The following is a 20,013-nucleotide window of genomic DNA, read 5'->3' on the forward strand; positions in this document are numbered from 1 at the left end:
ACTCTTAATTTGAAAGGTCAGCAGGAAATAAGGCAGCAAAAGTATCAAGTAGCATAAAAAGTACAAAAAGTACAAATACTCAAAATAGTGCTTGAGTACAACACTGGAGTAAATGTACTTAATTACTGTCAGATGAAATGTAATCTGATTTCAGTCACTGCAGCGTCAACAGAACAAAACAGCTGACAACAAACAAAAGCTTTTTGATTTGACCAAATTATTTCTGAACTCTACCTTTATTTTGAAAAGTACCTTTATTTTGAAAAATGCCGGACAATGGGTTAGCAGATGGTTATAATTTTTATTTTCTACTAAAGTTCATCATCAGTACAAACAAGAAACATCTTCAACTGTTTCCTCTAAAATAAACTCTGTTTCCTTATCAAACAGTGGCACATGTATTGATGTACTGATCAGCTGAGCTGCTGGACGACTGATTGATTGATCCGATCAGATGAAGCAGCTCCACTAAAAACAAACAATAAAAGAATCAAATTGGCAAAAATGAAAATGACTTCACAGTCACAATGTTACCATGACCTCAGAGTCATGTTAACAGCCAATCAAATGACAGGAAACACAGTGACATCATTCATACAGGTCGAACGAGGACAATAACATGAATAAATGTGTTGGACCAAGTCAAGTTCTACTGTCAGAAGAACTGAACAGCTGATTGGACAGACGATCAGATGAGTCGTCATCTGTCAGTAAATTATCAATAACATTGATAAACAGACGTGATCAGAAACTTTTCATCTGCAGCTCATCAGACACTGACACTCTCTCAGTATTAATCAGCTGCTTCTTCTTCCTCTCTCCTCCTCCTCCTCCTCCTCCCCCTCTTTTTCTTCTTCTGTGGTTCATGCTCATTACAACTTCAGCTCCGGAAGATCAGGTCATAAAAAAAAAAGTTTCAATCACATGATCAGCCTCCTCTGTCGCCATGGTAACCAGTTAAAACAGGCTCCTCTTCATCTCCTCCTCCTCCTCCTCTCTCTCCCCCAGCAGCACACACAGCTCGGCCAAGCGCTGTTGCATCTTGGGAATTCCTGACAGCTGACTCTCCAGTCGTTGCTTCTCCTCCTGACACACACACACACACACACACGCACACATCGTCAATGAGTCCCATCTCAATAAAGTTTTACACTGATCATTTCAAACCTGGCCAACTACACCAGCCTGCAGGCACCACCCACCCACATGACCTCACAGAGACAGTTGATTCGCTGATGTTTCTCACCCTGTTTACACACACACACACACGCGCACACACACACCATGTGCCGCAGGCATGTTGTTGTGCTGCTGCTGCTCGTTACCATGGTAACCAAAGCTTAGAGCTGGAACTGGTCCCAGCTGACATGGGGGGGGGGGGAATTACACCTGGACAGGTAACGAGCCAATCGTAGGGCCAACACACAGAGACCAGCCATACACAAACATTAAAACTTGCAAACAGGGTCAACCTGAAAGAGAACAGAACCAGGACCAGGACCAGGACCAGGACCGAGACTGACAGTAAACTGGAATTGTGTGTGGACTAGGGACAGACCTGCAGAGACAGACGGGTGGAGGCGTCCAGACGTTCAAACCTCCACCCTCCCTCTCCATCAAACTGCAGCAGGTGAGAGTGGTACTTCCTGTCAGGAGAAGAAGACAGAGATGTGAGGAGGGCGTGGCAGCTGAGAGCTGCTCAGAGCTCTGCTGCCCCCTGCAGGTTCACCACACTACTACATCCAAACTACACCTGACTGAACTGTACAACACACCTGGCAGATGAGAGAGATGACAACACACACTCTGTCGTCTCTCTCTCGCACACGCACACACACACACACACACACACACACACACAAGCATATTCCCAGCTGATGATGTTTAAAATAGTGCGTGTGTGTGTCTGTGTGTGAGAGTGGGTGCGCACTGACCACAGGGAGGGTCTGTGTGTGATTGACAGCAGGGCTATCCCAGCATCCTTTGCAGCCTGGAAGATGTTTCCCTCCACGTCAATGCTGACGGCGCTGGTACACTCGTCCAACAGAGCGTAGCGAGGGCTGGGCGAGAGACATTCACACAACAGAGAGAGAGAGTCAGTGAACCGTGAACAGTCAGCTAACAGTGAACAGTCAGCTAATGGCGAACAGTCAGCTAACGGCGAACAGTCAGCGAACAGGGAACAGTCAGCGAACAGTGAATAGTCAGCTAACGGCGAACAGTCAGCGAACAGGGAACAGTCAGCGAACAGTCAGCGAACAGGGAACAGTCAGCGAACAGTGAACAGTCAGTGATCAGTGAACAGTCAGCTAACAGCCAACAGTCAGCGAACAGGGAACAGTCAGCGAACAGTGAACAGTCAGCGAACAGTGAACAGTCAGTAATCAGTGAACAGTCAGCTAACAGTGAACAGTCAGTGATCAGTGAACAGTCAGCTAACAGCAAACAGTCAGCTAACAGGGAACAGTCAGTGAACAGAAAACAGTCAGCTAACAGTGAACAGTCAGTAAACAGTCAGCTAACAGTGAACAGTCAGTGAACAGTAAACAGTCAGCTAACAGTGGATAGTCAGTGAACAATAAACAGTCAGCTAACAGTGAACAGTCAGTGAACAGAAAACAGTCAGCTAACAGTGAACAGTCAGTGAACAGTATACAGTCAGCTAACAGTGAACAGTCAGTGAACAGTCAGTATACAGTCAGCTAACAGTGAACAGTCAGTGAACGGTCAGTGAACAGTACACAGTCAGCTAACAGTGAACAGTCAGTGAACAATAAACAGTCAGCTAACAGGGAACAGTCAGTGAACAGAAAACAGTCAGCTAACAGTGAACAGTCAGTAAACAGTCAGCTAACAGTGAACAGTCAGTGAACAGTAAACAGTCAGCTAACAGTGGATAGTCAGTGAACAATAAACAGTCAGCTAACAGTGAACAGTCAGTGAACAGAAAACAGTCAGCTAACAGTGAACAGTCAGTGAACAGTATACAGTCAGCTAACAGTGAACAGTCAGTGAACAGTCAGTATACAGTCAGCTAACAGTGAACAGTCAGTGAACAGTCAGTGAACAGTACACAGTCAGCTAACAGTGAACAGTCAGTGAACAATAAACAGTCAGCTAACAGTGAACAGTCAGAGAACAGTGAACAGTCAGTGAACAATAAACAGTTAACAGTAAACAGTCAGTGAACAGTCAGTGAACAGTAAACAGTCAGCTACCAGTGAATAGTCAGCTAACAGTGAACAGTCAGTGAACAGTAAACAGTCAGCGAACAGTGAACAGTCAGCTAACGGCGAACAGTCAGCGAACAGGGAACAGTCAGCGAACAGTGAACAGTCAGCTAACGGCGAACAGTCAGCTAACGGCGAACAGTCAGCTAACGGCGAACAGTCAGCGAACAGGGAACAGTCAGCGAACAGTGAACAGTCAGCGAACAGGGAACAGTCAGCGAACAGGGAACAGTCAGCGAACAGTGAACAGTCAGTGATCAGTGAACAGTCAGCTAACAGTGAACAGTCAGTGATCAGTGAACAGTCAGCTAACAGCCAACAGTCAGCGAACAGGGAACAGTCAGCGAACAGTGAACAGTCAGCGAACAGTGAACAGTCAGCTAACAGTGAACAGTCAGTGATCAGTGAACAGTCAGCTAACAGCAAACAGTCAGCTAACAGGGAACAGTCAGTGAACAGAAAACAGTCAGCTAACAGTGAACAGTCAGTAAACAGTCAGCTAACAGTGAACAGTCAGTGAACAGTAAACAGTCAGCTAACAGTGGATAGTCAGTGAACAATAAACAGTCAGCTAACAGTGAACAGTCAGTGAACAGAAAACAGTCAGCTAACAGTGAACAGTCAGTGAACAGTCAGTGAACAGTATACAGTCAGCTAACAGTGAACAGTCAGTGAACAATAAACAGTCAGCTAACAGTGAACAGTCAGAGAACAGTGAACAGTCAGTGAACAATAAACAGTTAACAGTAAACAGTCAGTGAACAGTCAGTGAACAGTAAACAGTCAGCTACCAGTGAATAGTCAGCTAACAGTGAACAGTCAGTGAACAGTAAACAGTCAGCGAACAGTGAACAGTCAGCTAACGGCGAACAGTCAGCGAACAGGGAACAGTCAGCGAACAGTGAACAGTCAGCTAACGGCGAACAGTCAGCTAACGGCGAACAGTCAGCTAACGGCGAACAGTCAGCGAACAGGGAACAGTCAGCGAACAGTGAACAGTCAGCGAACAGGGAACAGTCAGCGAACAGGGAACAGTCAGCGAACAGTGAACAGTCAGTGATCAGTGAACAGTCAGCTAACAGTGAACAGTCAGTGATCAGTGAACAGTCAGCTAACAGCCAACAGTCAGCGAACAGGGAACAGTCAGCGAACAGTGAACAGTCAGCGAACAGTGAACAGTCAGCTAACAGTGAACAGTCAGTGATCAGTGAACAGTCAGCTAACAGCAAACAGTCAGCTAACAGGGAACAGTCAGTGAACAGAAAACAGTCAGCTAACAGTGAACAGTCAGTAAACAGTCAGCTAACAGTGAACAGTCAGTGAACAGTAAACAGTCAGCTAACAGTGGATAGTCAGTGAACAATAAACAGTCAGCTAACAGTGAACAGTCAGTGAACAGAAAACAGTCAGCTAACAGTGAACAGTCAGTGAACAGTCAGTATACAGTCAGCTAACAGTGAACAGTCAGTGAACGGTCAGTGAACAGTATACAGTCAGCTAACAGTGAACAGTCAGTGAACAATAAACAGTCAGCTAACAGTGAACAGTCAGAGAACAGTGAACAGTCAGTGAACAATAAACAGTTAACAGTAAACAGTCAGTGAACAGTCAGTGAACAGTAAACAGTCAGCTACCAGTGAACAGTCAGCTAACAGTGAACAGTCAGTGAACAGTAAACAGTCAGTTAACAGTAAACAGTCAGTGAACAGTCAGCTACCAGTGAGCAGTCAGTTAACAGTAAACAGTCAGTGAACAGTCAGCTAACAGTGAGCAGTCAGTTAACAGTAAACAGTCAGTGAACAGTGAACAGTCAGTGAATATTTACCGGTGGTAGAACATGCGAGCCATCCCCATCCTCTGTTTCTCTCCTCCAGACAGAACGTCTTTCCAGTCACTGACAGACTCCCAACCTGCCACACAGATACTGTGTTACACATGTAGTACTGAGTGTAGTACTCTGTGTAGTGCTGTGTGTAGTACTGATTGTAGTACTGTGTGTAGTACTGTGTGTAGTGCTGTGTGTAGTACTGATTGTAGTACTGTGTGTAGTACTGTGTGTAGTACTGTGTGTAGTACTGAGTGAAAGTGATGTCATGACATTAACACACTTTATGTGTTTACAGGACCATGAAGTCACTGAGCTCGTTCTGATTGGATCAGATTATTTACCGGCAGATCAGCTGCTGGATTGACTCTTTAATCCTGAACACACAGACACACAGACACAGACACACACACACACACAGACCTCCCTCTCTGTCCAAAATGTAGAGCAGGTGGACGGTCCGGAGGATCTGCTCCAGATCTGAAACTGAGACTCCTCTCTGAACCATCTCCTCCACAGAGTCTGGATAGATCACCTGGTCCCTCAGGGTCCCCTCAGACATGTAGGGCCTGTACAGACAATACTGCATCAGTGCCATATTACTACACTTCTACAGTGCCACTGGATGGCCGGTTAGTTGACAGGTGTAATTCCACCTGCAGGTGTTTATGACCACTGACAGGACACCTGCAGAGGCTCCACGATGTCACTGAGTGACAATGACGCAGTTGTAGTATTTGTAGTAATCGTAGTACTAGTACCTCTGTGGGATGTAGAACATGTGCTGTGGTTCTGGTCGGTACAGAACTCCTCCATAAACGGGCCACAGTCCACTGAGGATCCTGAACAGAGAACTCTTCCCACAGCCGTTTGGACCTGTGATCAACACGTTCATCCCTTCATCCACCTGACACACACACACACACACACACACACACACACACACACACACACACACACACACACACACACACACACACCAGGTCTGATGCCAGACTGCAATGCTGTCTCTGATCTATTTGAGGTTTCATCACAGTGAGGTAAGAATTAAGGATATCATGAGGTACTTTAGGATAGACAGACAGATATATTGTGTATATAGTAATATATAGCAATCTACGTATGTATATCTGTGTGTGTAAGTGAGCATATGTATATGTACATGTGTTCAGTACTTATATATACATGCATATATGGGTGTGTATGTAAATATATCTATTTTCAATATGTGATTATAATTGTACACATAGTATTTGGAATTGTATATAGTTAGATGGGAGCGTATGAAGGAACACAGGTTGAGGACTTAAGTTAACTGATTATGATTGATTAGATTAATAAGAGGCAGATTAAAGAAGTGTAGCTTCTTCCTGCTCCTTTTCAGGTGTGTCAGTGTCTCTTTTAATTTAACACATTTAACTTTTTGTTTTGTTTTTACATATTTGAAACAAATTTGCATTCATTCATTCATTCATGAGGAAGTCCAAATCTTTGTGAATATTTCCAAGTATGGATGGAGTTTCTGGCTGACAGCATTTGAAATGTTGACATTCTCACTGAGAAGTTTGTCTGGTGATGAATGTGGAGGAAGTCATGAATCATGAAACATGCAGAAGAATAAGCAGATTATTGAAAGAGGAGCAGCAAGAGAACAACAGAGTATCTGCACCAGAGTGATAAAGAAAACAGAGTGGTGACACTCCCATAGACCTCCGGCTCTTTTTACCGCCTACTTCCGGGTTATGGAGCTCAGATTAGTTCCAAACACTGTCATTTGAGCGCTGGACCTCATTCACTTACATTGCTGCGCATCACATAGTTCCAGAGGTAAGTTGCTGAAATACTGACTTCTTTTGAGTTGTCAACTGTCTATATTGTATCAGAGGCCCTTTGTGATGCTTACAGTGGGGCAAATCAGTATTTAGTCAACCACTAATTGTGCAAAATCACATTGTTTGATTTTTAAAGAATTTATTTGCAAATCATGGTGGAAAATAAGTATTTGGTCAATACCAAAAGTTCATCTCAATACTTTGTTATGTACCCTTTGTTGGCAATAACGGAGGCCAAACGTTTTCTGTAACTCTTCACAAGCTTTTCACACACTGTTGCTGGTATTTTGGCCCATTCCTCCATGCAGATCTCCTCTAGAGCAGTGATGTTTTGGGGCTGTCGTTGGGCAACACGGACTTTCAACTCCCTCCACAGATTTTCTATGGGGTTGAGATCTGGAGACTGGCTAGGCCACTCCAGGACCTTGAAATGCTTCTTACGAAGCCACTCCTTTGTTGCCCTGGCTGTGTGTTTGGGATCATTGTCATGCTGAAAGACCCAGCCACATCTCATCTTCAATGGCCTTGCTGATGGAAGGAGATTTTCACTCAAAATCTCTCGATACATGGCCCCATTCATTCTTTCCTTTACACAGATCAGTCGTCCTGGTGCCTTTGCAGAAAAACAGCCCCAAAGCATGATGTTTCCACCCCCATGCTTCACAGTGGGTATGGTGTTCTTCGGATGCAATTCAGTATTCTTTCTCCTCCAAACACGAGAACCTGTGTTTCTACCAAAAAGTTCTATTTTGGTTTCATCTGACCATAACACATTCTCCCAGTCCTCTTCTGGATCATCCAAATGCTCTCTAGCGAACCGCAGACGGGCCTGGACCTGTACTGGCTTCAGCAGGGGGACACGTCTGGCAGTGCAGGATTTGAGTCCCTGGCGGCGCATTGTGTTACTGATAGTAGCCTTTGTTACTGTGGTCCCAGCTCTCTGTAGGTCATTCACTAGGTCCCCCCGTGTGGTTCTGGGATTTTTGCTCACCGTTCTTGTTATCATTTTGACGCCACGGGGTGAGATCTTGCATGGAGCCCCAGATCGAGGGAGATTATCAGTGGTCTTGTATGTCTTCCATTTTCTAATAATTGCTCCCACAGTTGATTTCTTTACACCAAGCGTTTTACCTATTGCAGATTCAGTCTTCCCAGCCTGGTGCAGGTCTACAATTTTGTCTCTGGTGTCCTTCGACAGCTCTTTGGTCTTGGCCATAGTGGAGTTTGGAGTGTGACTGACTGAGGTTGTGGACAGGTGTCTTTTATACCGATAATGAGTTAAAACAGGTGCCATTAATACAGGTAACGAGTGGAGCCTCGTTAGACCTCATTAGAAGAAGTTAGACCTCTTTGACAGCCAGAAATCTTGCTTCTTTGTAGCTGACCAAATACTTACTTTCCACTCTTTTTCCACATTCTGTCTCTCATGGTTGAGGTTTACCCATGTTGACAATTACAGGCCTCTCTAATCTTTTCAAGTAGGAGAACTTGCACAATTGGTGGTTGACTAAATACTTATTTGCCCCACTGTATATTGGTCTTCATTTGTATATGCACAGCGTAATTATCTATATTTTATCTTGGTTGTTACAACTGTTTCATGTTGTGGTCCTGGAGGTGGCCACTTTCATCAGAAGAAGTGAGCTAGCTCCTAGGTGAATGCTGAATAGACCACACCTGACCACTTAGTCCTACTACCAAGGTAAGCTAGTGGCTTAATCAGAATTTATAAGCCAAATCACAGGAATCAATAATACAGCCCAGTTGCACTAAAATGAAAATCATGAGACGTCTATCATCAGATGAATGATATTGAAAAGAAAAGTTAAACATGAACACTAAGCTTGGTCAACATTAAGTGTGATGTTCTGTGACATCAGATAAATTAGAAAGCTGCAGTATTTACAGGTCTGTGAGAAGTTGACTGTCTGCTGATGAACCTGGTCACATTTAATGGAGCTGATGATGATGATGATGATGATGTCGTCATCAGTGACAAGATATTTGCTAACAGGTAAAGCTCCTGCAGTCATATGATCAGCTCTACATCCTGAAAACATTGTCCTCAGACTGCTGGCTGTGCTGTCAGGAGCTCTAAGATGAAACTTTTGTGCTCAGTGAGAAAAACCCTGCATGGGCGTCCCGTCTCTATGACAACAATATGTTGACAGCTGCCACTGTATGTAGGGTGACCAGATATCACGCTTTGTGTGGGACTGCACAGCATTTTAATCACTTCTCACACAATTTAACTGAATCTAGTTTTCAAAAAGGACAGATGCTTCCTCTAAAATTGGTAATTTATTCAGTGGCTGTGAAGTAAGGAGGGACGGCTGTCATCACCGGTCTGTGTCAGCATCCGTCAATAATAATAATAACTAGACAATTCCCCTGTGGAAAATCGCGAGAGTGGTGCTGTGGTGGTGCCCCGTGACGAAAAAGAGAGAGAGAGAGAGAGACAGAGAGAGAGAGAGACAGAGAGACAGAGAGAGACAGAGAGAGACAGAGAGAGAGAGACAGAGACAGAGAGAGAGAGAGAGACAGAGACAGAGAGAGACAGAGAGAGACAGAGAGAGAGACAGAGAGAGAGAGAGAGAGAGAGAGAGAGAGAGAGAGAGAGAGAGAGAGACAGAGAGAGAGAGAGAGAGAGAGAGAGAGAGAGAGAGAGAGAGAGAGAGACAGAGAGACAGAGAGAGAGACAGAGAGAGAGAGAGAGAGAGACAGAGAGACAGAGATAGAGAGAGAGAGAGAGAGACAGAGAGACAGAGAGAGAGACAGAGAGAGAGACAGAGAGAGAGACAGAGAGAGAGAGAGAGACAGAGAGAGAGAGACAGAGAGAGAGAGAGACAGAGAGAGAGAGAGAGAGAGAGAGAGCAGACCCTCCCCTCTCTCTGCCTGCCCACCTGTTCTTAACTGACTCTCAGATTGCACCTGCCTCCGGGGAAAGTTGTTTGAGAGAATTAAAAAAACCAACAGTTCCCCCTATGAAGTAAAACACACACACGCCATTTTTTTCAGTGGCTTCAGATGCTTCTAAAACAGGGATCACCAACCTTTTTGAAACTGAAAGCTACTTCATGGCTACCGAGTCATACGAAGGTCTACCAGTTTGATACACTCTTCTGAAATAACAAATTTGCTCAGTTTGCCTTTAGTTACATATGATTATTAATGATTAATGATACTCATCTATGTGAAGACACAGATCACGCTAATGATTTCTCACAATAATTATCAACAATGACTTAACAACCTGGGAGACAAATAATATCAATATTCAGTTTTCATTTTTAGAACAGGCCTGAGGGCTACTCATGTGGTCCTTGGGGGCTACCTGGTGCCCACGGGCACCACGTTGGTGACCCCTGTTCTAAAACATACAAAGGACTGTTTAACATCTAATAATTGTTCCTCACACGGTAAATGAAGGTCTTATCTTTAACCTGTATGGTCTATTGTGTGCTACTAACTCATCCAGAAGATGATGAAAGCATGATGTTATGAGCTACCAGGCAGTATAGAAATATTTATTTTTGACTACATCCACACATTTGGCTTATTGATATCTGGTCACCCGAGCTGTATCATGGACACTGATCCTCTGTGGTTTACAATCTGTTTGTGTTATATTTGACATCAGGACATCGGAGCGAGGAGGATGTGGGTGATGACATCATCCATAGGAGACAAAGATACAGTGAATATTATGGCTGAGGCCACGAGAAAGAAGAAAAGCCACGGTGATGTCACCAGAACCTTTCTGAAGAGTTCACAGACTTTCAACTGGAAGTGCTCAGAGCGACCGAAGGAAAGAGACAAAGCGCTCAGATAAAACATTATACGGACACATATCTGAATATATGAAGATCTCAGCATCTAAACTCTTCCTCACAATCGGAACGTGAAGAAGAACGGACCAATCACACAGCAAAGAGGTCAAAGGTCAAGAATCAGAGGACAGAGAGGAGTTTCTGTCTCCATCAATGTTCCTCTTCTTCTTCTTCTTCTGTTTCCTCCACACTCTTCCTCTCTATGAAATGTCACTCTATAATCCCTCTATTGTCTGCACAAACACATACACACACACACACACACACACAGTGTTTCAGTAAATGCTAATGAGCTGAGGCTGTGCTCTGACCTTTGACCTCAGAGGAGAAGAGATTAAAGCAGTGGAGTGAACTGAGTGCGCTCAGAACAGGAGTGACATCATCACCATCCAATGTGAGTTGATGACAGAAACACAGGAAGTCATCTTCAGTGTCTCCTGTTGTTGCAGTGTCATATCAATATTGATCACTACAGATTATTTAATTATCAATCAATCAGTCTCCAGGTGAGGGTCACCACGGTGTGTGTGAGGGTCACCACGGTGTGTGTGAGGGTACAGTTAACACGTCCTGACCAACACAGTGTCAGTGCTTCTGAAAGTTCACAGCTTCCATCTTATTGATCTTCACTGTGAACATTCGGAGGCACTGACACTGTGTTGTCAAGACATGTAAACTGTACTGATCCAGACTCACCTGTTCTGCTCGCAGGTGGATTTAGACTCAGGATGATCCTGATGACAGTAGTATAGAATGAGTCTCTGTGATGGAGCTGCTTTCTGTCTCCTATGGGCTGATTTTACACGATTTATTCTATAAGCTAAAGCTGAAACAACACTGACACCATGTGGTCAGCAGATCACACTGCACCACTGGCAGCCCTGTGTGTGTGTGTGTGTGTGTGTGTGTGTGCATGCGTGTGTGTGTGAGTTACCTGGATGTTGAGGCTGGACACAACCACGTCTCCAGTCGGAGTGATGATTGGCAGGTTCTCACAGTGAATTCCTTTCTCCACACTGATCACCTGACCTGTGAGACACAGACACACACACACACACAGACACACACACACACACACACACACACACGACTCAAACTGGAGCTCCAAACTTTCCCACTTCCTGTTTACTGTCCTACATGCTACCATGGTAAAGCTTCATGCATCAATCACGTTGTAAGAAACAGACCTCAGCACTCATGTTCTGGGGGGGAACTCCAGAAAGCAGATTCAACAAACTCTGAGTCTAACCCTGAACTCTGAGCTGACTTACCCTGTGAGGTGAAACTGAGTTTTCAGTTCCAGAACAGCTGATCTGAGTTAGATAAGTCGACTCTGAGTATGTTAACTCTGAGTTGAGCTTGTGCCTGACAAATAGTAAAAAGCCATCATCAATGGAGCTCCGATACTGTGATTAACCATGGTAACAGGGAAGACAACAGGAAGCAGACATTTTCTGGGGAAAAAAAGTAACACAGCTGTGGCTGTAATAAAAATCACTGACAGAGTTTTAGATGTGGCCGTCTTTTCATTTTGGATTTAACATCACTTTCATTTATATTAGCCTTTAAGGAAGTTGTTGAATGTTGTTCAGTGTTTTGTTTTATTTCAATTTAGGCTGTTTTATTTAATTGAAATCGGCTGAAAATGAAATATGAAAACAGTCTCACGATGGCTCCTCATTTTGGTTTTATTTCACATATTAAACAAAGTAAAAGTTTATTCAGTGGATATTTTAACTTGTAGTAGCTTTTACCACCAACAGAAAATGTTTAACACAAATAACACAACCAGAGGAGCTGATCCTGAGTCAGGTCGCTGGGCGACCAGAGGAGCTGATCCTGAGTCAGGTCGCTGGGCGACCAGAGGAGCTGATCCTGAGGGCGTCACACACCCCCAGCACCAACATTAGAGGCAGACACACACTGACTGTCTACAGACTGAACTAGAAGTCATTTCATCTTATACTCAATATGGCAGCAAACTAGAAACGCGGACTTTGAAATGACGTTGTTGGAAAAAATACAATAGACTATACTGATGGTTACTTTTGTAGTTATCTGTGGGGAACTAAAGAAAGCCAAATGAAATGTGAGTTAATTCTCTTTTTCTGGCTGCTGGAAGGTGATTGATTAACCTGCAAAGTGATTCAAATTTTTTTTTTTTTTTTTTTAACAGAGAGGATTGTTCAGATCTGAGACGTCAGTGGTGACGTGCAGCCTGATATTCGTTGTGCGGCTGGAGAATATAAATGACGGACTGCTGTTCGGTTCAGTCCTCGTCAGGGAGTGAGAGCTCATGTAAATGAATCTAAATTCTCCTCCTGGTGTAAAACTTTGTGAATTATTTCTGCTTCAACATGATCAGACTGAGAAGGAAAGGACAGCCGCTGTCAGACAGCTCCGTCAGACTCAGGGTTTCTTCAGGTAAACCTGCCAACAGGTTATGTTCACAGAGGAAGTTACAGCAGTAACAGACCCAGAGTTTAACTTACCTCTCTTTCTGGAACTGAAAACTCAGAGTTTCTCTCATCTCAGGGTTAACAAACTCAAGAGTTTTCACAAAACCCGCTTTCTGGAATACATCCCTGCTGACTGTTCATGTTTGTTGTAATGTAATGAAATTATAAAGACGACCTGACACAGGTGAGCTGCTTTATAACTGAGCAGTGTTCAGATCCACCAGACTACAGAACAGGAGCTGCTTCCGTCCATCACTTTGTTTGTAACTTGTTTTAACATGTTAATACATGATTACAGAGCGGAGCGGAGCAGGACAGTCAGCTGAGACAGGTGAATGTGACCTGCCTACCTATCAGTGAGCCATCAGAGCTGCAGTGACATCACACTCAGCAGGATCTGTTTCTCCTCCAGTCCCTGTCCTGCTCGCCTGTGTTTCATTCTAATGTAATAAAACACCTGTGTCACCTCTAATGTGACGCAACACCTGTTTCATGATGTTTTGTAGAGACATATTCAAAGGTGAGTATTTCACATATTTGTATGATTAATTCGTCCCAGATGTGTCTGAACTCTCAGCTCCTACCTCTGATCTCCAGATGCCCACAGACTCTCTGACCGTGCTGAACCACAGCTCCTTCTGCTCCTGCTCCTCCTGCTGCTCCTCCTCCTGCTGACTCCTCCTTTCTGACTGCAGAGCGTCGGTAGATTCCCTTGTTCACATCTTCAAACACATCCAACATCTCAGACACTCGAGCAGCGTAACCTGCCAGCTCTGTCACCTGTACACACACACACACACACACACACACACACAGGTAGTTTGTTGGACCAATAATGCTGCACAAACTGTAAAAGACCTCAGAGGAAACAAGGAGGTGAAAAATGTTTCACAGAAATAAGAAAAGTGGTAGCAAAATGTAGGAGAGGAGGTAGAGGAGGTGCAGTATGGGGTGCAGAGGAGCAGGATGTGCACCTCCTTGTAGGAGCTCATGATCCTCTCCACAGCGTCCGCTCCAGCGTTGAGGAGGTTTCTGGCAGTGGTGAAGGCCTGCGTTCTCTCGCTCACTAGCTCCTCCTCCTTCATCACCATGGCAGCCTGTTTCACCTCCTCAGAATCTGATGATGTCACAGGTCAAAGGTCACTCTCATTCCTTTCAGAGTGTGTGTATGTTTGAGTGTGTGGTGTCTGTTACCATATTTGGAGTATCCGGTGGCGGTGATGATGGGCACGGCCACCATGACGAGGCCGGAGGCGCTCCAGACGTACTTCATAAGGAACTGCTCCAACATGACGTACCACAGACGCTTCAGCAGGATCTGATGGATCTGAGAGGACAGAGACCTGTAGCTCCTCTGCAGCTGCTTCATCTCCACCTGCCGGTCACACACACTGTCAGCATGATGTCATCAGCATTCACAGCTACAGTCCTCTCTCTGTCCACCAGAGGGCGTGCTCATGGTGTCATCGCCTCCTGTTCAGGGGGCGTGTACCTTGTGTCCTCCGTAGAAGGCGATCTCCTCAGAGTTGGCGATGATGCGAGAGTGCATGTATCTCAGGTCGCCTTTCCTCCTCGCCTCCTCGGCCACCAGCTTCCCAAATCGAGGCGAGCAGGAGCGCAGGACTTTGGCGGTGAGCGCCACCACCAGGCCAGCGATGATGGAAGGCCATGTTGTGTTCGCTCCTGTGTGGAGGAAGATCACAGAGGTCGGGTGTGAAATGACAGTTGAAAAATGAGGCAACATCTTTTGGAACAATGTCGATTTGTCCCACACATGAATAAACACATCAACCAATCAGGTTGAGTCACAGCTCAAACTGACAAGGACGGAGCTGCTGATTGGTTCCTATGAATCTCACAGACAGACTGTGTCCCTCAGGTTGTCTTAAAGTGACACAGCAGGACACTCGGGGGGACACGGGGGGGACACAGGGGGACACGGGGGATGCCAGGTGTACCTTTGGACTGAGCGGTGCGCAGCAGGGTATAACAGGTGACGACCACGTCCAGGATGGGTTTAGTGAGGTTGGAGTAGAGATGAGCGATGGAGGCTGAAAACATGACGATGTCTTCAGTGAGAGACTGATCGGGATTGGACAGACGCCCGTCCATGTTACTGACACGATAGTATGTCTGCAGAGTCAGAGACAGAGTCAGTCAGAGACAGAGACAGAACCTGATAACGTCCGACCCAACAGTCTCACCAGGGAACTGTAACGAGCTCTGGACCATGAGGGACTAACATGAGTTCTGGACGGTTTAAATGAGCATTAGGGAATGTAAAAAACAACGACTCACACACAACACTGGGAAAACTGACTGAACACAAACAGATATTAAGTGTCTCATGTGTTCAGCTGGTCTGTGCGTCTGTGCACATACACACATTCTGATTTGATTTCTTATGTTTTTAACAGTTGTGTTTTGTTACAGTTTATGTTCCGTCTACTAGTAACAACAAATTAAATCAAATGTGAACAGAAAGGATCGCTGCACAGCTAAACAGTGCTTTAGGTGTGTGTGTGTGTGTGTGTTACCTGGTTGGTGAAGTACAGGTTGTAGGCATGGTCGACCAATCGGCTTCTGAACCTGAGGCTCAGCTGACCCTCCAGGAATCTGATGGCACTGTTGATGAAAGTTGCAGGAACGGCAACGAGGAGCCACTTAGAGAGCTGCAGCATGAAGGCCTGAGGGTCTTTCTGAACGATACACCTCACTATCACACCTGAGGGATCAAGACTACTGATCAGTACTGAGGTTCTAGACATTGGGAACAACTAAAACTCTGAACTATAAAGGAACATTTGGGCTGTCAGCAGACAGACAGACTCTATAGAAGGGGAGAACTCCCTCCATCACTGAGACCTGCAACGATAACCTTAATTCTAAAACTGAACGAACCACCAGACATGATGTTTAGGGTGGATAAAGCTCTTATACAAACCCAACTGTTAAAATATTGACTTAATAATAATGTTTCTGAATCATTAACTGTCAAATGATCCACTAGACAGGGTGGCACTGTCACCTTTCTGTTTGTCGGCTATAAGAGCTCATGAGGGCATCAACCTTGAATATAATGTAAACCGTTGGGAATATATTAGGGCAAGAAATGAATCATTCCAAACTGGCCCTATTGTTTTTGATTGAAAACGAAAATAAAAGGCCAGACTGAGGCGAAGGCTAATATATTCACCATCTGAAAGAGGAAGGCTTAACAACTGGACCGCCCAGCTGAGGTCAGCAATGTACTATTTTTCACTGGCAATCCTTCTAGCTTGGGGGACTACAGAACAGACATCAACATCAGGATTTCCTCTCAACCTTTATTTACACTCAGACTAAGAATCCCTTTCTTCAAAATACCATCTCAGTCTGGTCCTCTGCACACCAACATGTTGGAGGCACACCTGCATTATTATTAGTTTAGCAAAGGTGTTGAGAAAATATCAGACGTATATGTAGAAGACAATTTGATGTCCTATAATCAGCTGTGTGAGAGATGTGGTATTCCAACACAATATTTCTTTAAACACTTAAACACTGCTGAAACATTTCATCTCATCAGAGCACAAACAATCGTTATTTGCACCTCCTCTGTGTATGACTGAGGGATTAATGCTGAAAAAAAGACAGACCATCCAGAGCAGCAACGTAGATGGACAGGAAGGTTCTGGACATCAGGGTCAGAGAGTGCAGAGCCAGCAGCCCGATCTCTGGACACAGTAACCGTGGAAACAATAGCTTCAAGAGACGGGACAGTCTGAGGACAAACTCCCTATTCACTGAAGGAGACCTGAAGACAGACAGACACACACCTGTGAGACGGGTCTGATAGACCACAAGTCTGGATCATGAAACCAGATTCATTCAGTTTTCTTACAGTTTAGCTGCTTTAGCTGGTTTAACTCTGGTTTACTAAGATGAAGCTATCATGATGTTGGTGGATATTTGTTGGTCCGTAGAAAAAAAAAAAAATCAACATCTGCATTTTGTACACTGACACACACACAATAACACACACACACACTAAACAGAACCAAGCAGCTCCAGCATATAGCTGTACCAGTGTGTAATTAACAAAGAAAGCCGGGGAATCGTGCACTGTGGGGTTGAGGTGAACTCTGAACAAATGAGTCCTGAGTCTCCTGCTGCAGACACAGAGACTCTGCTGTCCTGATGCTGGTCGGGAGTTCGTTCCACCTCTGAGGCTCCAGAACAGAGAAGAGTCATGACTTCTCTGAGCAGCTTTGTTTGCGCTCAGTGATGGCGGAACCAGCCGGCCCGCTGATGTAGAAGAGTGCAGTGCTCTAACTGGAGTGTGTGGTCTGACCAGGGTTTGGAGGTAGACGAGTTCAGTTCTGTTGACGGCCTTGAAGACCAGCACCATCATCTGGAATCGGGATACGCTGCAACAGTTTAGTTGCAGAGGCTGGGAGTCAGGCCAAGCGGGAGTTGCAGTAGTTCAGGAGGGAGATGACTAGAGCTTGGACCAGGAGTTGGGCTGCGTCCCTCCTGAGGAAAGACCGGATCCTGCAGATGTTGTAGAGGACAAATCTGCAGGATCAGGCCACAGCAGTGATGATGAGGGGGCAGGACAGTCCCTCGTCGAGGATTACGCCCAGGATCCTCAGTCAATGAAGGTGATACTGTGACGTCCTGGACAGTGACTGACAGGTCCATGTGAGGGCAGTCTGTCCCGGGATGAAGAGGAGTTCAGGTTTACTCAGGTTGAGTTTGAGGTGATGAGCAGCTGTCCAAGCAGAGATGATGCAGACATTCAGAGATCTTCAACCGAGTAGATAGGAGGAATTTATGGTTGACTGTGCCAAACACAGAAGATAAGTTGAGGAGAACGAGGACTGACAAGTGGGACGAGGTTCTGGAGGCACCGAGTGACTCAGTCACTGTGAGGAGGCCCGTCTCAGAGCAGTGAGCAGTCCTGAAGTCTGATTTGGGTCAAAGAGGTCATTTTGTGAAAGATAGGAGGACAGCTGGTTGTAGATGGCATGTTCCAGGGTTTAGAGAGGAATGAAGAAGAGATGAAGGTCTGTAGTTTCAGATGTCAGCTGAGTCCAGGGTGGGTTTCTGTAGGAGCGGCTTTACTGTAGAAGATGTAGAATACAGAATCACACACACACACACACACACACACACCTGCTGCCTTTCTTCTTCTTCTTCTCTCCACTGTTTTCCACAGAGTCAGAGGAGGTGCTGACCACGCCCACATGTATATTAGCTCCGCCCAGGTGTTTACCAGCTGCACTCCTCTGAAAAACAACAGTTAATATACAGGTAACTGCAGTGTGTTTTTGTGTACGTTCATGTGTGTGTGTGTCTCACCTGTATCTTCCTCCAGACGTACGGTGACAGTTTTTTGATGGCATAGGCGGCGAGCAGCACAGCCGTCAGCTTCCTGAGTCTGGAGCTCCGCCTCAGCTGGACTGGCAGCTTCTGATAGGTCAGCTGCATGCTGACAGGCAGGCGATAGGTGACCAATCAGAGGACGGTAACAGCAGCGAGTTACAGGAGTCCAAACTGCAGCTGGTCCCAGCCTTGTCTTCAAGGTAAAAACATGATGACCTCAGATCTGATCCCCCACCTGTAAAAACGCAACATGATCACCTGTCAATATATCTGATCAGGTACAAATTTATCAAAATCATCAAATCTGAGACTTTAGCCACATTCTCTGATCCATTCTGTGGTCTTACTGATCAATTCTGTTCAATCGTATTATTGAAGTTCTGAGAGATTAAGGGTTCATCTTTTAAAAACAGCTCAGTAAAATAATTAGAACTTTACCAGAACAGGAAATCAATATCTTTGTTTACTGACTTTTAGCATCATAGTAAAATAAAATAAATCAAACGTTTATCTACATCGTCTAAATAAATATATGAGTCATAGTCAGCTGACAGAAACATCAATTTGTTGAAATGTGATTTAAAATTAATATTTCATCTCTAATCGCTTTGTGTATTGATCCAGTTCAATTCAAAACACTCAGAACTGTCTCGGGGACATTTCAACGTGGACGACGTGAACGTAAAATTCCTCAGTTGTACTTGAACCTGTCAGGGATCGATCAGGGTGATCAGACATTGTGACACACACACACACACACACACACACACACACACACACACACACATACACTGTGGTTGAGCTGCTCAAATGGAGGTGACGTCACAGACCTGTTCACCGCAGCTCCGATTAGCGTTAGCTTCTCACTAGCCGGTGGCTCACAGCACTGAGCTAACTGCTGCTGTTCACTGAGTTCACTCTCACACGGACTGTTTACATATCTGAGAACTACAGGTGCCGGTACCGCCACCGCTCGACTGGTACCAAACCGAACTAAAGCTTTAGCCCGAGTTAAAAAAAACAACAACAAAAAAACAACTCGGCAGCTAACTGAGCGATGCTAACTGAAGCTAACCGCCGCTAACAGAAGAGGAACTTTGTTTCTGTGATGTGAACATGAAAAGAGGTCAAAGTTTACCGCTTTAATCTGCTTCATCTGACGTCACATGTGACCAAGACACAGAGTACTCACCTGTGAACATGTCATCTATCAAAACACACACTAAGATTAATCATTTAACACGTTAAAGCTGTTTAATGTCGCCGTACGGAGGAGAAAGTTCTGCTCTGTTTACCTGACAGGATGGGCCGCGTCCTAATGCGGACAACAGCCCCCTCCTTCCCTCCTTCCCTCCTTTCCTACACAAATCCTACGTTCTTCCTCTTCTGCTGGCTTTACCTTCCCTTCCTTCCTACAGAGACGTGTCCTCATCCAGACTGACATGAATGTATTCATGTTGAACACAGTCA

General features: G+C 45.0%; 1 protein-coding gene across 3 annotated transcripts; it reads right to left on the reverse strand.

Moving 5' to 3' along the window:
- Positions 1-281: 281 nt before the first annotated feature.
- abcd1 (ATP-binding cassette, sub-family D (ALD), member 1) lies at positions 282-19,981 on the reverse strand. 3 transcript variants are annotated; one of them, XM_037103843.1, is made up of 17 exons: positions 19,839-19,981; positions 18,520-18,778; positions 18,334-18,446; positions 16,815-16,972; positions 15,714-15,901; positions 15,135-15,309; positions 14,669-14,859; positions 14,371-14,551; positions 14,151-14,293; positions 13,761-13,956; positions 11,652-11,746; positions 5,817-5,962; positions 5,479-5,624; positions 5,056-5,140; positions 1,935-2,060; positions 1,559-1,646; positions 282-1,086 (listed from the first exon to the last, which is right to left on the reverse strand). In XM_037103843.1, the coding sequence occupies exons 2-17, from the start codon at positions 18,646-18,648 to the stop codon at positions 958-960; spliced, it is 2,289 nt and encodes a 762-aa protein (XP_036959738.1). In that variant the 5' UTR covers positions 18,649-18,778; positions 19,839-19,981; the 3' UTR covers positions 282-957. The 3 variants fall into 3 exon arrangements, with proteins under 3 accessions (XP_036959738.1, XP_036959737.1, XP_036959739.1); XM_037103842.1 differs by having other exon boundaries at positions 19,736-19,869; XM_037103844.1 differs by lacking the exon at positions 19,839-19,981 and adding an exon at positions 19,374-19,661.
- Positions 19,982-20,013: the final 32 nt, after the last annotated feature.

The sequence above is a fragment of the Acanthopagrus latus genome, chromosome 7 (genome assembly GCF_904848185.1).
Source record: "Acanthopagrus latus isolate v.2019 chromosome 7, fAcaLat1.1, whole genome shotgun sequence".
NCBI lineage: Eukaryota > Metazoa > Chordata > Actinopteri > Spariformes > Sparidae > Acanthopagrus > Acanthopagrus latus.

What these genes read in the sequence shown, in the direction of transcription:
- abcd1 (XM_037103843.1), bottom strand. Translation starts at nt 18,648, where the DNA reads ATGCAGCTGACCTATCAGAAGCTGCCAGTCCAGCTGAGGCGGAGCTCC. An exon ending in CCTTCTACGGAGGACACAAG is followed by an intron (nt 14,552 to 14,668) that starts GTACACGCCCCC and finishes TGTGACCGGCAG; the next exon opens with GTGGAGATGAAGCAGCTGCA. An exon ending in TGGGCATCTGGAGATCAGAG is followed by an intron (nt 11,747 to 13,760) that starts GTAGGAGCTGAG and finishes TGTGTCTCACAG; the next exon opens with GTCAGGTGATCAGTGTGGAG.